The sequence below is a fragment of the Gossypium arboreum genome, chromosome 7, assembly GCF_025698485.1.
Source record: "Gossypium arboreum isolate Shixiya-1 chromosome 7, ASM2569848v2, whole genome shotgun sequence".
NCBI lineage: Eukaryota > Viridiplantae > Streptophyta > Magnoliopsida > Malvales > Malvaceae > Gossypium > Gossypium arboreum.
In genome coordinates, this window is record NC_069076.1 from 80,392,774 (window position 1) to 80,407,268 (window position 14,495).

At 33.1% G+C, this 14,495-nt stretch overlaps 1 protein-coding gene across 1 annotated transcript; it reads left to right on the plus strand.

The window, feature by feature from the left end:
• Positions 1-2,372: 2,372 nt before the first annotated feature.
• LOC108458632 (zinc finger CCCH domain-containing protein 55-like) lies at positions 2,373-8,200 on the plus strand. Its single transcript, XM_017758040.2, has 8 exons — positions 2,373-3,558; positions 4,081-4,254; positions 5,923-6,102; positions 6,191-6,279; positions 6,423-6,674; positions 6,900-7,032; positions 7,227-7,436; positions 7,543-8,200. The coding sequence occupies exons 1-7, from the start codon at positions 2,672-2,674 to the stop codon at positions 7,411-7,413; spliced, it is 1,902 nt and encodes a 633-aa protein (XP_017613529.1). The 5' UTR covers positions 2,373-2,671; the 3' UTR covers positions 7,414-7,436; positions 7,543-8,200.
• Positions 8,201-14,495: the final 6,295 nt, after the last annotated feature.

Sequence of the window (14,495 nt, forward strand, 5' to 3'; positions counted from 1 at the left end):
TGTAAGAAGTTAGGTCATATCAAAGTAGATTGTTATAAACTGCGAAATAAAAGGACTGTTGAGAGTAACGAGGAAGATGTAGTTGGTGCTAATTTGGTCGATGAAAGCGGTGATAATTTCTTATTAGTGTCAACGAGTGAAAGCTCCGAGCTTACGTCCGAGTGGATTCTAGATTTGAGATGTTCTCCACATGTGTCCCAATAGAGAATAGTTCTCCACATACAGTTCGGTTGAGGGTGGAGTTGTGCGCATGAGAAACGATTCATCCAATAACGTAATTGATATTGGTACTGTTAAAATTAGGATGCACAATGAGACAATTAAGACACTTTCAGATGTCAGGTATGTACCTGATTTACGAAAAAATCTCATTTCCTTTAGTATTTTAGACTCAAAAGAATGCAGAATCAACGTCGAGTAGAGCGACATCAAGGTATCTCGTGGAGCTCTCATTTTATTAAAAGGTAAAGGGACCGAGAGTCTTTATATTCTGGAAGTTTCTACAGTTACCGATGAAATCGGATGTCCCTCATCTGTTACGGAGTTGAAGTCAACTCGTTTGGAATGGAGGCAACTTGGTCATATGAGGAAAAAATGTATGACCGTTTCATTGAAGAGAATTTATATTTTAGATGTAGGTTTTGAAAAGTTAGGGCATTGTGTTCATGAAAATTAGACCCGGGTTAGTTTTGATTTGGCAGTGTACAAGTCAAAGGCTGGAAGTCTTCTAGTTTTTAAGCATAGATTTGACTTAGTTAATTCCCTGCATAGTTCAAGATAGGCTCGTGGCGGGCTTTGGTAAAGATAGCGTTGTGGAAATATGAGTCAAAGTGGAGATTTGTATGACTCTTATTTCAATCAAATTTGAGAAATAATCTTCTAGTCAAACTTTGTTTATTTGTTTCAATCAAAATCTAATTAGTCTAGATTATTTTATTATTATTTGACCCATGAATTTAGCCTATAAATATGTTCTTTTACAACCTTAGAAAAAACACCCATTAGAGATTATAACTCATAACTCTTTTAGAGAATTTTGTGTTTACATTTTGAAGGTTCTTTGTTTTCAGGTTTTTTGGGGTTTAGTTTTTATCTCCATCTTTTGTACTCTTCGTTCTTTTGCACTCTTCATTCTTTTGCCATTATAGTAAAATTATATTTGTCCGTGGTTTTTTATTCTCTTTGGAGGGGTTTTTCCACGTTAAATTTGTATATTCATTTTCTCAATTTCTTTCGTTATTTTTACTTGTTCGTTGCTTAATCGGGTCGATCTCCAACAGATTTTTTTACCAGTTTTATTTAAATAAGTTTTTTTAATCTATACTATTATTTAAGCTCTTAACTAAGTTGGGCCACTCTTAGGGCCTGTTCTTTTGTGCTTAAAAAAAGCACTTCTGGAATAAAAGCTGTTCAGAACAAATTATTTTTGGCTGGAATTTTTAGCTTTTCCTCTCCCAAAAGCATTTTTAGTGTTTAATTACTTTTTCACCCCTCCAATAACATAGTACTTTCCATTTTTTCTTGGTGCTTAATTACAAAAGTGTTAAAATCATTAATTAAAAATAAAAATATTTTTTAAAATACTAATTATAAATATTTAATGGTTATATTTAAATATTTAAAATGTAGTTTATATATTCTAATTAAATTTTATAAGTAATTAATATTTATTACTTAAAAATATTTAAAATTTATATTTCATATATTAAAATATTAACAACAAGTTAGAATAATTTTTTAATATTCTTACTAAAATATAATAATATTAACTAATTTAAATTTTATTTAAATGCATATTTGTTACTTGATAATAACATGTTTAAAATGAACATTTTATTTCTCAAAAGCACTTTTTGATAGCAATGCTAAACACTCAAATTTTAAATTTTAAACCAAATTTTTTAAAAATACTTTTCAAAAGCATTTTCAAACTAGCCCTTAATTGGGTCACCACCTCAGTTAGGGAAATTAAGAAAATATCGCTCATTATTAAAATAAGTTATATCACTCGAGTGTACTTTAATATTTTTATTTAAAAAACTAATAAAAGTATGCAAATGATGAGATTTGAACCCGAACCAATTGCATTAATAATAATAATAATTTACACTTCAACTCAAACTTTATTTTGATTAATTTTATTATGCATACCTTCTTACTTCCATTAATTGTATATATAATCTATTTAATTGAGTCATTATCCTAAATTAACTCGACATCAATTAAAAGATTGACGACAATACATAAATAATTTAATCTAACTTTTTAATTTTAATATTGTAAGTATTTCATAAGTTATTATTATTAATTAATTTATAATTATAAATTTTATTATTTATTGTATATTACTTTTAGGTATATATTTATAGGATAGGTAAAGCCCGCTCATTGCTTCACTTCAAAACGCTCTCTGCTCATTTCCCTATCCCACTCTACCTCTGTTTTTCATTTCATTTAAATTTTTTATTAGCTAAGTCTTTTTGAAAAAAAAGGAACAAAGAAAACAAAACTTCGAAAACCCCAAAAACCCACCCACAAACGCCACTGCCTTTTCACTGTTTTCTCTTTCTTCTCTCTACTGTCTGTTTTCTAAGTTAAAAAAAAAAATCCGAACTTCACAGTTTCTCTCATACCAAACAAACAAAAAACGAGAGAAAACTGTAAAGCCTCCATGGATCTTTGTGATACAACTAACATTTTGTTCAGTAAAATCAAGGTTTTAGACCCAGAAAATGCATCTAAAATCATGGGTTACATCCTTATCCAGGACTTAGCAGACATGGATTTGTTGCGTTTAGCCTTTGGTCCTGAAACCCTTTTGCAGTCCCTTGTTTTCAAAGCTAAAGCTCACTTAGGACTTTCTTCAAGCACTTTCTCTACTCATTTGAACCCAATCTCAAGACCCAACAGCTCTAACAATTCCCAAAACCCACTTCCTCCATTGTCTCCCAGTATCATTCCGAGAAATGGGTTCTTAGAATTTTCGAAGAAGGTGCCTTCATGGTCTCCTGCTAGTAGCCCAAAATCAAGTCCCTTTCTTTCTTATGAAAATATCCGCTCTGGGTCTCTCTTAGTTACTTCAAAGACTGGGGATAGCGGTACTGATTTAATCGATGAGAATCAAATGAGTGACTATTTTTCATTTTTGAATGATTCTTCCTCTTCTAGGAATGAGGACTTTATTGGTCATAGAAGGAGTTTTTCAGAAAGTGATGCATGTTTCGGAACAGTTGAAGAAGCCGGCGGATTTGGTGGTCTTGTGGGTGGTTACAAGCCTTGTCTTTATTTTGCTAGAGGCTTTTGTAAGAACGGTGATAATTGCAAGTTTTCGCATGGCCTTGGTGGTTTAGCTGATAATGTTGATATTAATGGTGTTGTTGTTGGTTCACCTAGTAAAATGGACCTTCTTTATCACCAGCAGGAGGAAATGATGAGAATGAGAGCAGCTGCTCATCAGCAAAGATTCGCTGCTGCTCAGTTGGTGGCTGGTGTTTCTTCTTCATTGCCTTATGAAAAAAAAATGAATCTTCTGTTGCAACAGCAAACTGAGGCCCAGAGGTGTATTAAAGATTCCCCAATTTTGTTTCCTGCTTTCTGACTCTTTATTTTTTTGGTGGGTTGGGGGGCGGGGCTATTTTCTGTCTAAGGTTCTTAATTTTTGTTCTAACCTTGGGCGTATCTTGTTGGCTATGGAATCCTTAACAAGGTTTTGTTATGGTTTTACATAAAATTAATTCGGAATTTATTTACATATTATCTATTTGGTGCTTCTTTCGTGGATTTGTTACTATGAAGTAGTTTACTTTAAGAATTTTTATTTATTTAATTGTTTGTGGTTTACACTTTCTGCGATGAACAGTAGAGACATCTATTTGGCTTTTGTCTTTGTTTTTTATTGACGTGATGGTAAAGTTCATTAGTTTGAGTTTGCCTTAGCATGGGGGTTTTCTATTTATAAGATAATTGTTGGTCTTAATTTGGTGGGAGTACTGAGTTATTTAAAAAGCCATAGCATGATCATTTAAGTGTTCTTCCTTTGTGCTATATATATTTTTCATTTGGCTCATTGTAATGTTGCAGAGCCGCTGCATTGATGTTCGGTGAAGAAATTTTCAAGTTTCCCCAGGGCCGAGCTGAGAGGGAGTTTTTCGCAATGGGATTAGCAGAAAAGGCTAACTCAGCTTCAAAACAGATTTACCTGACTTTTCCAGCTGATAGTACATTTAAAGATGAAGATGTTTCTAACTACTTCAGGTATCTATTGCATTGAGAAATAGTCAGGAATTTTATTATCTTATTAAATACGTAGATTATGATTTCTCCTCAGTCCCTGTGCATGTTGTTAGTGGGAAGCTACATTTGGACATTTTTCCCTCAGTCCATGGATTTTAGTGTTGATGTTGCAATTTAGGTAATAACTAGTTGGCATCCTACAATGATGTTTAACTGGTGCCTTCTTGGATCCCTGACCACTATGTTTGTGGTAGAATCTACAATTACTGTAGTATTTGCCACACATCGCAGGATAATGTAAAGTTAAAATGTTAAGGGGTGAAGAATTCAGCTTTTAATTGTTGTATAAGTAATATTACATGCTAAAAGAAGATTGACCTTTAACTTCTAATGTTTTCAATTTTTCCCCTTCATGTGCAAGGACAGTTGAACTGTATCAGTTTAATCTCATTTTGATAATATACGTGACGGCTTTAAATCCAACCCTTCTTCCTTTTCTAGCTATTGCATTGACTTAGATAGTGTGATCTGTATGGTCTCCCAGTAACCCAGAATCTATTTTGCAATACTCCATAGTTTTTCTTGGAGATTTTCAGTATCCTGTACTTAATTGCTAACTTCTGTTCATTCTATTTATTGTTTTATCACGTTATATGGTCTATGATATTTGGAAATGTCTTTGAGTAACTATCTTAAGCTTAATTTGTTGCTTTTGTCCTCTTCAGGTAAGGAGGGGTTAATCAGTTAAGTATGATCCATCTAGAAGCAAATGATCATATAAAGGACATGTTAAATTGTCAATAATGCATTTAATGGTAAATGGACTATACAAATGACTGGAGGCTTATATCAATGGAGTTCACAAGTTTGCTTTTTAACATGTGCTTTTTTTAACATTTTTGGTGGATAAACAGGACACCGTGCGAAACTAGATCATTATTAATTTATGATACTTCGTTGTCTTTATTTTTACTTTGGTGCTAGAGGCTATATGGGAAGTTAAAGAATTGTTAGTTTCTGCATTTTTGTTTCGATGAGGAAATTTTACAAGATTTAGATTTTAGAGAATTAGTCCTCCTTACCCTAAAGAAAGACCAACTGTTCATCAAAGTCAATTTTATATGTCATGTAAAGGATCAACATGCAAAGGATACATGTATTCAGTAACCCAGGAAAACATTTCATAAGAAATTCTGTTTTTCCATGAGAGAGGAGAGGTTTGGGGCTTCCGTGGTCTTCGTGAACTTGGTCAAACTTGCAACTAAGCTGTATAATAAGCCTGGTGGTGGTGAATGGACAAAATTGATACTTCTGTGCTTGAAGCTGAATTATTTCTGCATATGCATGCTTGTAGAAGAAGCAGAATTGACAATTTATTTGAGTTGGGCTCCAAATGCTGAAATTTAAGTTTGGAGATTGTATTGCAATACCATAGAGTTTTGACTCTCCTAATGTATTGAGAGCTTCTATTACATTAGTGTACAAATTTGATTAAAGGAATTCTGTTTATATCTTTACCTCTGTGGCTAACACATCCGTTTAAATGGATGTTGCTGTCAATTACCTGTTTATCTTGATGCAAAATTGTAAAAAGACCTACCTTAGGGGTTTTCTTTGTTCTGAACTAAGGTTGATCAATTTCTTAAATTTTAATTTTGTGAACTTACTTTAATTCTGTATATTTTAAAGCATGTTTGGACCAGTGCAAGATGTGAGGATCCCATATCAGCAGAAGCGGATGTTTGGCTTTGTGACTTTTGTCCATCCTGAGACTGTGAAGCACATTTTGGCCCGAGGAAACCCCCATTACATTTGTGATTCACGCGTGCTTGTTAAGCCCTATAAGGAAAAGGGAAAAGTTCCTGACAAGTATGACATTTTCTCTTATTCATATTTTTTTCTTGCATCTAGCCATCATCATGCACTGATTTGATAATTGATAATGGAACAATTGCAGGAAGCAACACCTGCCAGAGAGAGGGAACTTTTCTTCATGTTCAAGCCCTTCAGGGCTTGATTCTAGAGAGCCATATGACCCTCATGTTGGTAAGCAAACATAGGTTTTCTGGGATTGTTGGCTCGTTGTTTTTTGCATGAAATCATAGGAGGGGAACAGAATGCTTAGGATGGCTGTTTCTCTATTTTTTGTTCTTTAGATTTTGAGGTTAATAATCTTTCTTTACATTAAGGGGCAAAGATGTTCTACAATGCTCCGGAGATGATGTTGAGAAGGGAATTTGAAGAGCAAGCTGATCTCCAGCATGCTATTGAACTGCAGAGGAGAAGGTTTGTGAACTTGCAACTTCCAGACTTCAAGAATGATGGCATTCATCATCACCAGCGCAGCCTATCTGTTGGTGGTTCTGTTTCCTTGCCTGCTTATTCCCATGCCAGTCAAAATGTTCATCTATCTGACAGCATTAAACAAGAAGGTTCAGAAGGTTTGCTTATCAGCCTCGGCTGTTCTATTTCATATTATTATCTTTTTGTTGGATTTGTGAATCTTTGGTGGTTATGTATCTGTGAAATTGTGGATAGTTTCCCTTTCTCTTGTCCAGAAAAAGAAAATAAAATACAACCAGTAGTTCAAAGTTTGTGAGTCAAGGAATGAAAATAAAAAAGGAAAAGCTATACTGTAGTTGAAGTTATATTATTTCTTGTGGCAGTCAATGGTGGTAATACAGCTGCTGCTTCTCCTGTAACCGTGAATGCTGCTGAGGAGGAAGAAGTGAATTCAGCTTGTGTTCAGAAAGGCGGAGTTGGGCATACCCAGGACCAGGAGTGTTCCAACCTGAAAGGGTATGATGTCAGATGTCCCTTAACAACATGGAACTTAATCTTGAAATTTAGATAAAACATCAATAAGTAGTGTAGAGATGCTGTATTTCTTATTTTATTCAAATCTTATTGTACGCTGCTGTCATCTCGGCACTTCTAAAGTTGGTTATCTTTCAGTTGTTTTTCTCATTTGTTTTCATTTCCATTTCTAATAGATGTCACGAGTGTAGCCTAGAGCATGCGCTTCCTGATAGTCCATTTGCTTCCCCTGAAAAGTCTACTGAAAGTCACCTCTCTGAGTTTCCTGCAGCAAATGGAAATCCGAATTTATGTGCAATGTCATCTTCCGAAAATGATCCTTTACTACTTGCCACTTCTACTAGTGGCATGACTTCCATTTAAGTTATCCTATTCTTAATGCCAAGGTACTATCACTGTTTTAAAATTGTTATAACTTGATCTCTCCTTCTATGATTACCCACGTAGAAGGTATTGTATTGGATTTGAGATTTATTTACTTTTTCTCTGCAGGTTTTATCATGGGCATGAACCTAATTAACTTTAGGAAATAAAGGTAAGTATTGTCAGAACTCAGGAAAGGAGTAACTATAATGTATGAACTAATCTTTTTCACATTCCAGTCAAACGGCTTTCTTTTTAATGTTTCGATGTGATACTAATGCACAAAAGTAGAGAAACATATACGAGAAGAATCCCCTAGATGTGTATAGCAAGATTTATAGAGTGAAGGGTGGATCCGCAAAGAATGTATCCATCGTTGACTTCTTCAATACAAACTACTAACAGCAAATGCATATTGGATTACATATATGGCAGACAAATCAATATTGGTGTGTAGGGCTGTTCTCTTTTCTCCTTTTGCCATTCCTTTGTAGGTATGTATTCCAACCAAAAAAAGCCTGAAGGAGCCAAGGATAGCTGATTATTGTATTGTCAATGTATGCATCTTCTTTCACATTTTATCTGATAACAACATTATTATAATATGATTTGTACGATTAGACGTTGAAGCTGGAAATGTGTACATTTATCATTACACTTGTTAGGAAGTTAGTGAAATGTCTAAGTATCAACGTTTGAACTTCAAAAGGGAAAAGATGAGATCTCAGGAGATGGGGTTTGCATGGTAATTGTTATTTTATTTTATGTTAATCTTTTTGAGTTAAAATTTTGTTATTATTAAACTGAAGAATGTTGGGTATTAGAGAAAGTTGGTAAAAAAGTATCTTTTAGGGCACTTTGTCTCATTTTACATTTATATATAATAACTTTAGGTCCACATGAAAGGCAAAGGCTAGGGTCATCACATGGGGGCTGACATTATATAAATTCGAATGAAGGCATGTTTCAGTTTCATATAAATGTGGGTTTTTTTTGTTTTATGGGTGGAGCCACAGATACTGTAAGTTTTAAATCATTGGTGATGTGGTTGTAATTCAAGCTCAGCTGCACCTTGTACTGCAATTGCTTTTTTAGTTTGCTTTTGCTAGATATTTTCGAGTTAAAGAAGGCTAAAAGGAAGGTGTTATATATATATATATATATATATTTATATATTTATATATATATAAAGCTAGTTAAAAAGAACTGTGCTGTGGGGTTAAATTCATGTCTGCCATTACGCATCAGGTGATGACTTGTTTCTTTATTGGTAGATCAACGTTGGATCCCTCTCCCTCTCTGTCCCTCTCAACTTCGATTTTGTACTATTCACCAATAAAGAGGGGTTTTTTTTTTTTTTTAATGAAAGAACAAGATAGTCTAATAAAAGTTCTGAGGTAAATTAACAATTGGTTGATATAAAATAATTATATAATGTTAAAAAGTATAATTTGGTACATTCATAACTTGGTGTCATATTTTGTCCATATATATTTGAGATTAGTAATTATCTTTCTCAATTTCAAAATTGATAAATTATAAAAATTAAAAATAAATTTTTCAAAAAAAAATACAGATTCATAAAATTCTCGAAAACTAAAAAATGCAATATTTTTAAAAATAAAATTATTTGTTACTAAAGTTAACATGCCATGTTTTCTTAAAGGATTACCAAAAATGTATAAAGAAAAAGATTTTTTTAAAATTTTTCCTCGTCAGTAATATTAGTATCAAATCTAAATTTTGATAATTTAAAAAGAATCTTAAAAATATATTAGATAGTATTTTAAACAGAATATCAGCAGCAAAAAATAATTACTTTTAGATTTACACTCTAATTAATTAACCAAAATATTACTTTAAATTCTTTTGAATATTATATTTTAAAGTGATAATTATAGTGAGAATTTTTAAAATGAAAACAATGAGAATCAAAATATTTTTTTACCCTTAGATCATAATGAATAAATTTAAACCTTAAATTTAGTATTTAATCTACTCACTAAAATAAAAAGCACAACACTTAATCTTTTTCATTTTTTCTTTTCACCTTATAATACAATTTTTAAGGTGAAAATAATTCATAAACTTAGTGAAATGCTTAATCGTGTGATATGCTTGAAATCCAAAATTTATTCATTTTTCGTGTGATATGTTTAAAATTCTTTGAGTGATTTTCATCAATCAATAAAAAATTATAAACTTTTTAAAGTGAAATGCACTACAAATTTTTTTAGGGAGAAAAACAAATATATAATACCCATAGTACTTAATCTTGATAACTCCAACCTCTTGCTTTCCTTTTTGCTTAAAAAATTCTGAAAATAAGAGATTACCCCCAAAAAATTTCACCCTAAAACTTGTATTGCATTATGGAAAAAGAAAGTGTTGTGCTCTTTATTTTAATTTAGTAGATTAAATCTAAGGCTTAGGTTTATTCAATTTCATCTGAGGTTAAAACATTTTGATTCTATTTTAAAAGTTTTTAATATAATTGATAAATTTATATATATATATTTTAATTTTTAAATCAATACATAATCCATATTTTTCACAGCCATAATTATTTATTATTGTGATCATGTCAGCTTTTAGAAACATAAATAATTAATGCCGTACACTCTTTTGAAAAGGAATAAGTTGCTAATTACAAAATTTTTACTTGAAATAGTTAACACCATCTTCAAGTGTCATTATTTTCCCACCTTCTTTTAAGATAAAGGATTAAATTGTTTGGTGATTAGGAGTGTTTAATCGGTTAATTGACTTGACCCAAATTACTATTAACCAAATTAACTAACTTTTTTAACCTCTTAATCGTTAATTGAACCGTAATTTTTTTTAAAAAAATTAATCGAACCGAACTTTTTCAGTTAATTCGGTCAGTTAATCGAATTAACCGAAATATATATATTTTATTTTTGGTTAAAACAAATATAAGACATATAAAAAATTACCCGATTTAACCAACCGATTAATTTATATTTTCAAAAAATTAACCGAACCGACCGAATACTTGTATATTATAATATTATTTATTAAATTTGGTTAATTCGGTTAACCGACTGATTTCGAACCGAATTAACCATTAACCGAACTTCCAAAAAATTATTAACTGACTCTCGACTGAATTAATTTGGTTAACAGACCGATTAACCGAATTCGGTTAGTTAATCGAATTAATTCTGTTTTACCTGAAATTTGCACACCCCTATTGGTGATTCCACCAACTAAATTACTTTAACCGTATTGTATACGATCATACTAATTATTTTATTCTATATATATATTTTTTGTGGAAAGTAAAGCTAAATTAATAAAAAAGAAAACAAAGCCTAAATCTACCTTCTTACTTAATAACTGTTCCTAAGTTTTGCTTAGATTCTTCATTTAAATCTTTAGACGGGTCCCATGCATGGGAATTGGTCTACTGTCTTGCCCAACAAACAAATATCTTGATAGTTTTTGTTGAACTCCATGCTAAATCTTGAAAGACAAATATGTTCCTATTCTTCTATATACGCCATGCTCTTAACATAGAAAGGGTGGGCCAGGGAGCTTTAGCCTATGGCAACCACTCGTTATGTCTTAAGTTTTTCTCAACCCATTTGAAAATATTGCTTGAAAAGAATTAGGATTTCCAATTTAGAGGGGTAATGTTCAACCAAACTTCTCTAGCTATCGAGCAGTATCTGAGAATGTGTAAGGCGTCTTCTGTGTTATGTTGACAAACTGGACAGGAGGTGTTGTGGCTGAGCCCTCTTCATGCTCTTTCTAAATTGGTGAGCAACCTTTGTTTGCAAACTTGCCATAAGAAGAACCGAATACGTTGTGGACCTTGATATTTCCAAACTTCCTTCCACCTAATGTCTTGAGTATTCCATGAATTTCCTATTAGCATTTGGTATGCATTCTTGATCGAGAATTTTCCATTAGAGGTAGGCGTCCATCTGATTTTATCAGGCCCTACTAAATGATGTAGGGGAGGTATGTCTACAATTTTTTGTACGATTTCTTCTGCTAATTTTTCTCTGAATGCTTCTAGGTTCTAAACCCCTTTATCTGTTATCATATCCTTAAGCAAACAGTCATTTGTTAATCTATTCAAATTTTGAATATGGTTGTTCAGAGGCCCAACTATACGAATCTAGTTGTCATTCCAACAAGATATTTTTATTCCGTCTCCAACTGACCAGCATAGGTTTTCCTTTAATAGAGGCCAAACCTTCTAAATTGCTTTCCATAGTGTAGAACAACTTGTTTTTACTATACCCTCTGAAATTATCTCCTTCATTTCGTACTTTGAACGTAACATACGCACTCATAAGGCATTTTGGTTCGAGATGAGGTTGATTCCTAGTTTTAATAAGAAGGATTTGTTTTGGTCTTGTAAACGCCTTAGGCCTAGACCGCCGCTTGTATGAGGTTGACTTATTGACCCCCAATCAACTAGTGCCAACTAGCTACCTCCTGTATTAGATCCCCAAATGAACTGTCTTGCTAGGTGTTCAATTTCATCACACACCCTTTTTTGAATTTTCATGAATTGCATGAAATAATTAGGAATAGTTAAGAGAACTGGTTGGATAAGGGTAAAGTGTCTTGCCATGGATAGTTACTTTGCGTCCCAGTTACATAATTTTGTTCGGACCTTCTCAATCACAAATTGTACTGTAGATTTAGATATTCTTTTGTAGAGTAAAATGATACCTAAATATTTGCCTAGCTCTTGTACTTTCTGATATCCCAAAATCCTACTTAGTCTATCACTTAAGTCTTCCGCTACTCCTTTTGAAAAAAATATGTTAGTTTTCCTTGTATTAACACAGTGTCCTAAAAGCCTGCAGAATTGATCAAGAATGTTTTTTAGCAACATGCTATGCTTGATATCCGCTTTTGAGAAAATCACCAAGTCATCTACAAAGAATAAGTGTGATAAGTTGGGTTTAGTTCTGGATAACTTAATAGAGAGCCAATTTCTCGAAGAAATGAATGAATGAAAGCTATGCCCTAACCATTCTATGCATAATACGAATAAATAAGGTGATTGTGGGCAACCTTGTCTTACTCTTTTTTCGGGTTTGAATTTTTCAATGGGTACCCCATTCCATAAGACTTGCATGGTGGCCGTTGTAATAGCTAACATAATAACTTTTACTAGAAAATCTGGAATTCCAGTAGCTTGGATTGACTTGTCGATGAAATCCCATCGAATTCTGTTGTAAGCTTTTTCCAAGTCAATTTTGATCACCATCCATTTCTTATTTTTTCCGCGCATTGAGTGGATGACCTCTTAAGTTATGATGATGTTGTCTGAAATGTTCCTTCTGGCGATGAATCCAGCTTGTTCTTACGAGATAATTTTAGGGAAGACTATTTGAATCTATTGGCTATTACCTTCATGACTAGTTTATAAAGGACAGTATAAAGGCTTGTTGGTCTAAATTGCGAGAGTTCTTCGGGCTGGGTAATCTTTGGGATTAGGATGATTAATATGTTGTTGAGTTCTTGGTCGATGGGTCACCCATTGAATACGTCTTTGACCTAATCACTTACTACTCCTCCTATGTTATCCTATTGGTTTTGAAAGAAAAACGCGTGATATCCATCACTTTCAGGTGCTTTAGAGGAGCCATGTCAAAAAGTGCTGATTTGATTTCTTCATTTGTGACCTCTTTTTTAAAATCAATGTCACTGTATTCTAGTGGAAGAAAGCAACTTGGAGGTAACTCTCCCTATCTGTTTGGTTTTTCGCCATATAGTTTTTAAAAGTAATTAACAACTTATTCTTGTATGTCCTCTGGGTCAAATAGCCATTCTGTATTTATGTTGCGGGCCGCGGTAATACGATTAATTTTCCTTCTGTGCATTGTTCAGCTGTGAAAAAAAATTGTATTCCTATCCACTATATCAATTTACAAGGAGTTCGAATATGATCTTTCAAGCTTCGTTTGTACCGAGCTTAAAAATTTCATTAGCTTCTGTTTGCGAGTCCCAATGTGTCCGTATACGTTTTTGTTCCAAACTTTAAGGCCTACGGTGAGTTGATCTAAGTTGATATGCATGTATTCCCTGTAGCTCCATAATCTTTTAACTATGTTTGGGAAGTCTTGGTGCCGTGCCTATTTAGCAAGAAACCTGAAATGCTATCCTCTAGGGATTTTTAAGTCCGAGTTAATGTTAACAAGCAACGGCATATGGTCTGATTTTATTTGAGTTAGATGTGTTGCTAAACAATGGGGAAATGATTGGCACCAAGCTTCATTTCCTATTGCTCTATCCAATCCTTCAAAGACTCCTCCTCTTTGCCAAGTAAATGAGGGCCCTTGAAATCCCAGATCTTGTAGGTTTGTAGATTCAATGAATTCTCTGAAATGTGGGCAACTTTTTCCTACGGTACTGTAACCTTTTTTGTCTTCTTAGGAGAAAATAGTGCTAAAATCACTTATTATCATCCAAGGTACTATCAGGCAATATAGTTACTATTAAAGCTTCCTAGAAGCTCTTCCTCTTTGTACCATTGGGGTTCCAGTAGACAATAACAACTAGGATGGGTTGTATTAGCCCCCATTATATATCTTAACAAGACTAAATTGGGGATGGTTTTGGACTATTTCAAGTCAAATTGTATCCCTCCAACCGATCCAAATTCCCCTTGAGAAACCTCTCGCTTCAATTCGATAGGAGTGGTGAAGGCATAGCTTAGCAATTATTTCATTGCCTTGATACCACTCACTATTGGTTCTAAAAGGCCTACAATGTCTAGTCTAAAATCCATATTATACTCTCTGAAGATGCGTGGAAATTTAGCACTTGCACATATTTGACAATTCTAAATGAAAAGTGATAAATTAAAATTAGAATTCATCATGAAAGATTTAGAAGAATAATACCAATTTATTTTTGCTAGCGTATGACGCCTTTGCTGTCTTCGTTCCCGGCTTCTTCCTCATTTATTTTGTTGAGAATACCTTATTTAACTTGTTCTTGTAGCAGTTCAACCATGTAAGTAATTGAATCTGATAGTGGGACTTTGAAATATGTAACTTTGAAGAGGCTTTCTTTATCCCGAATAATTCTTT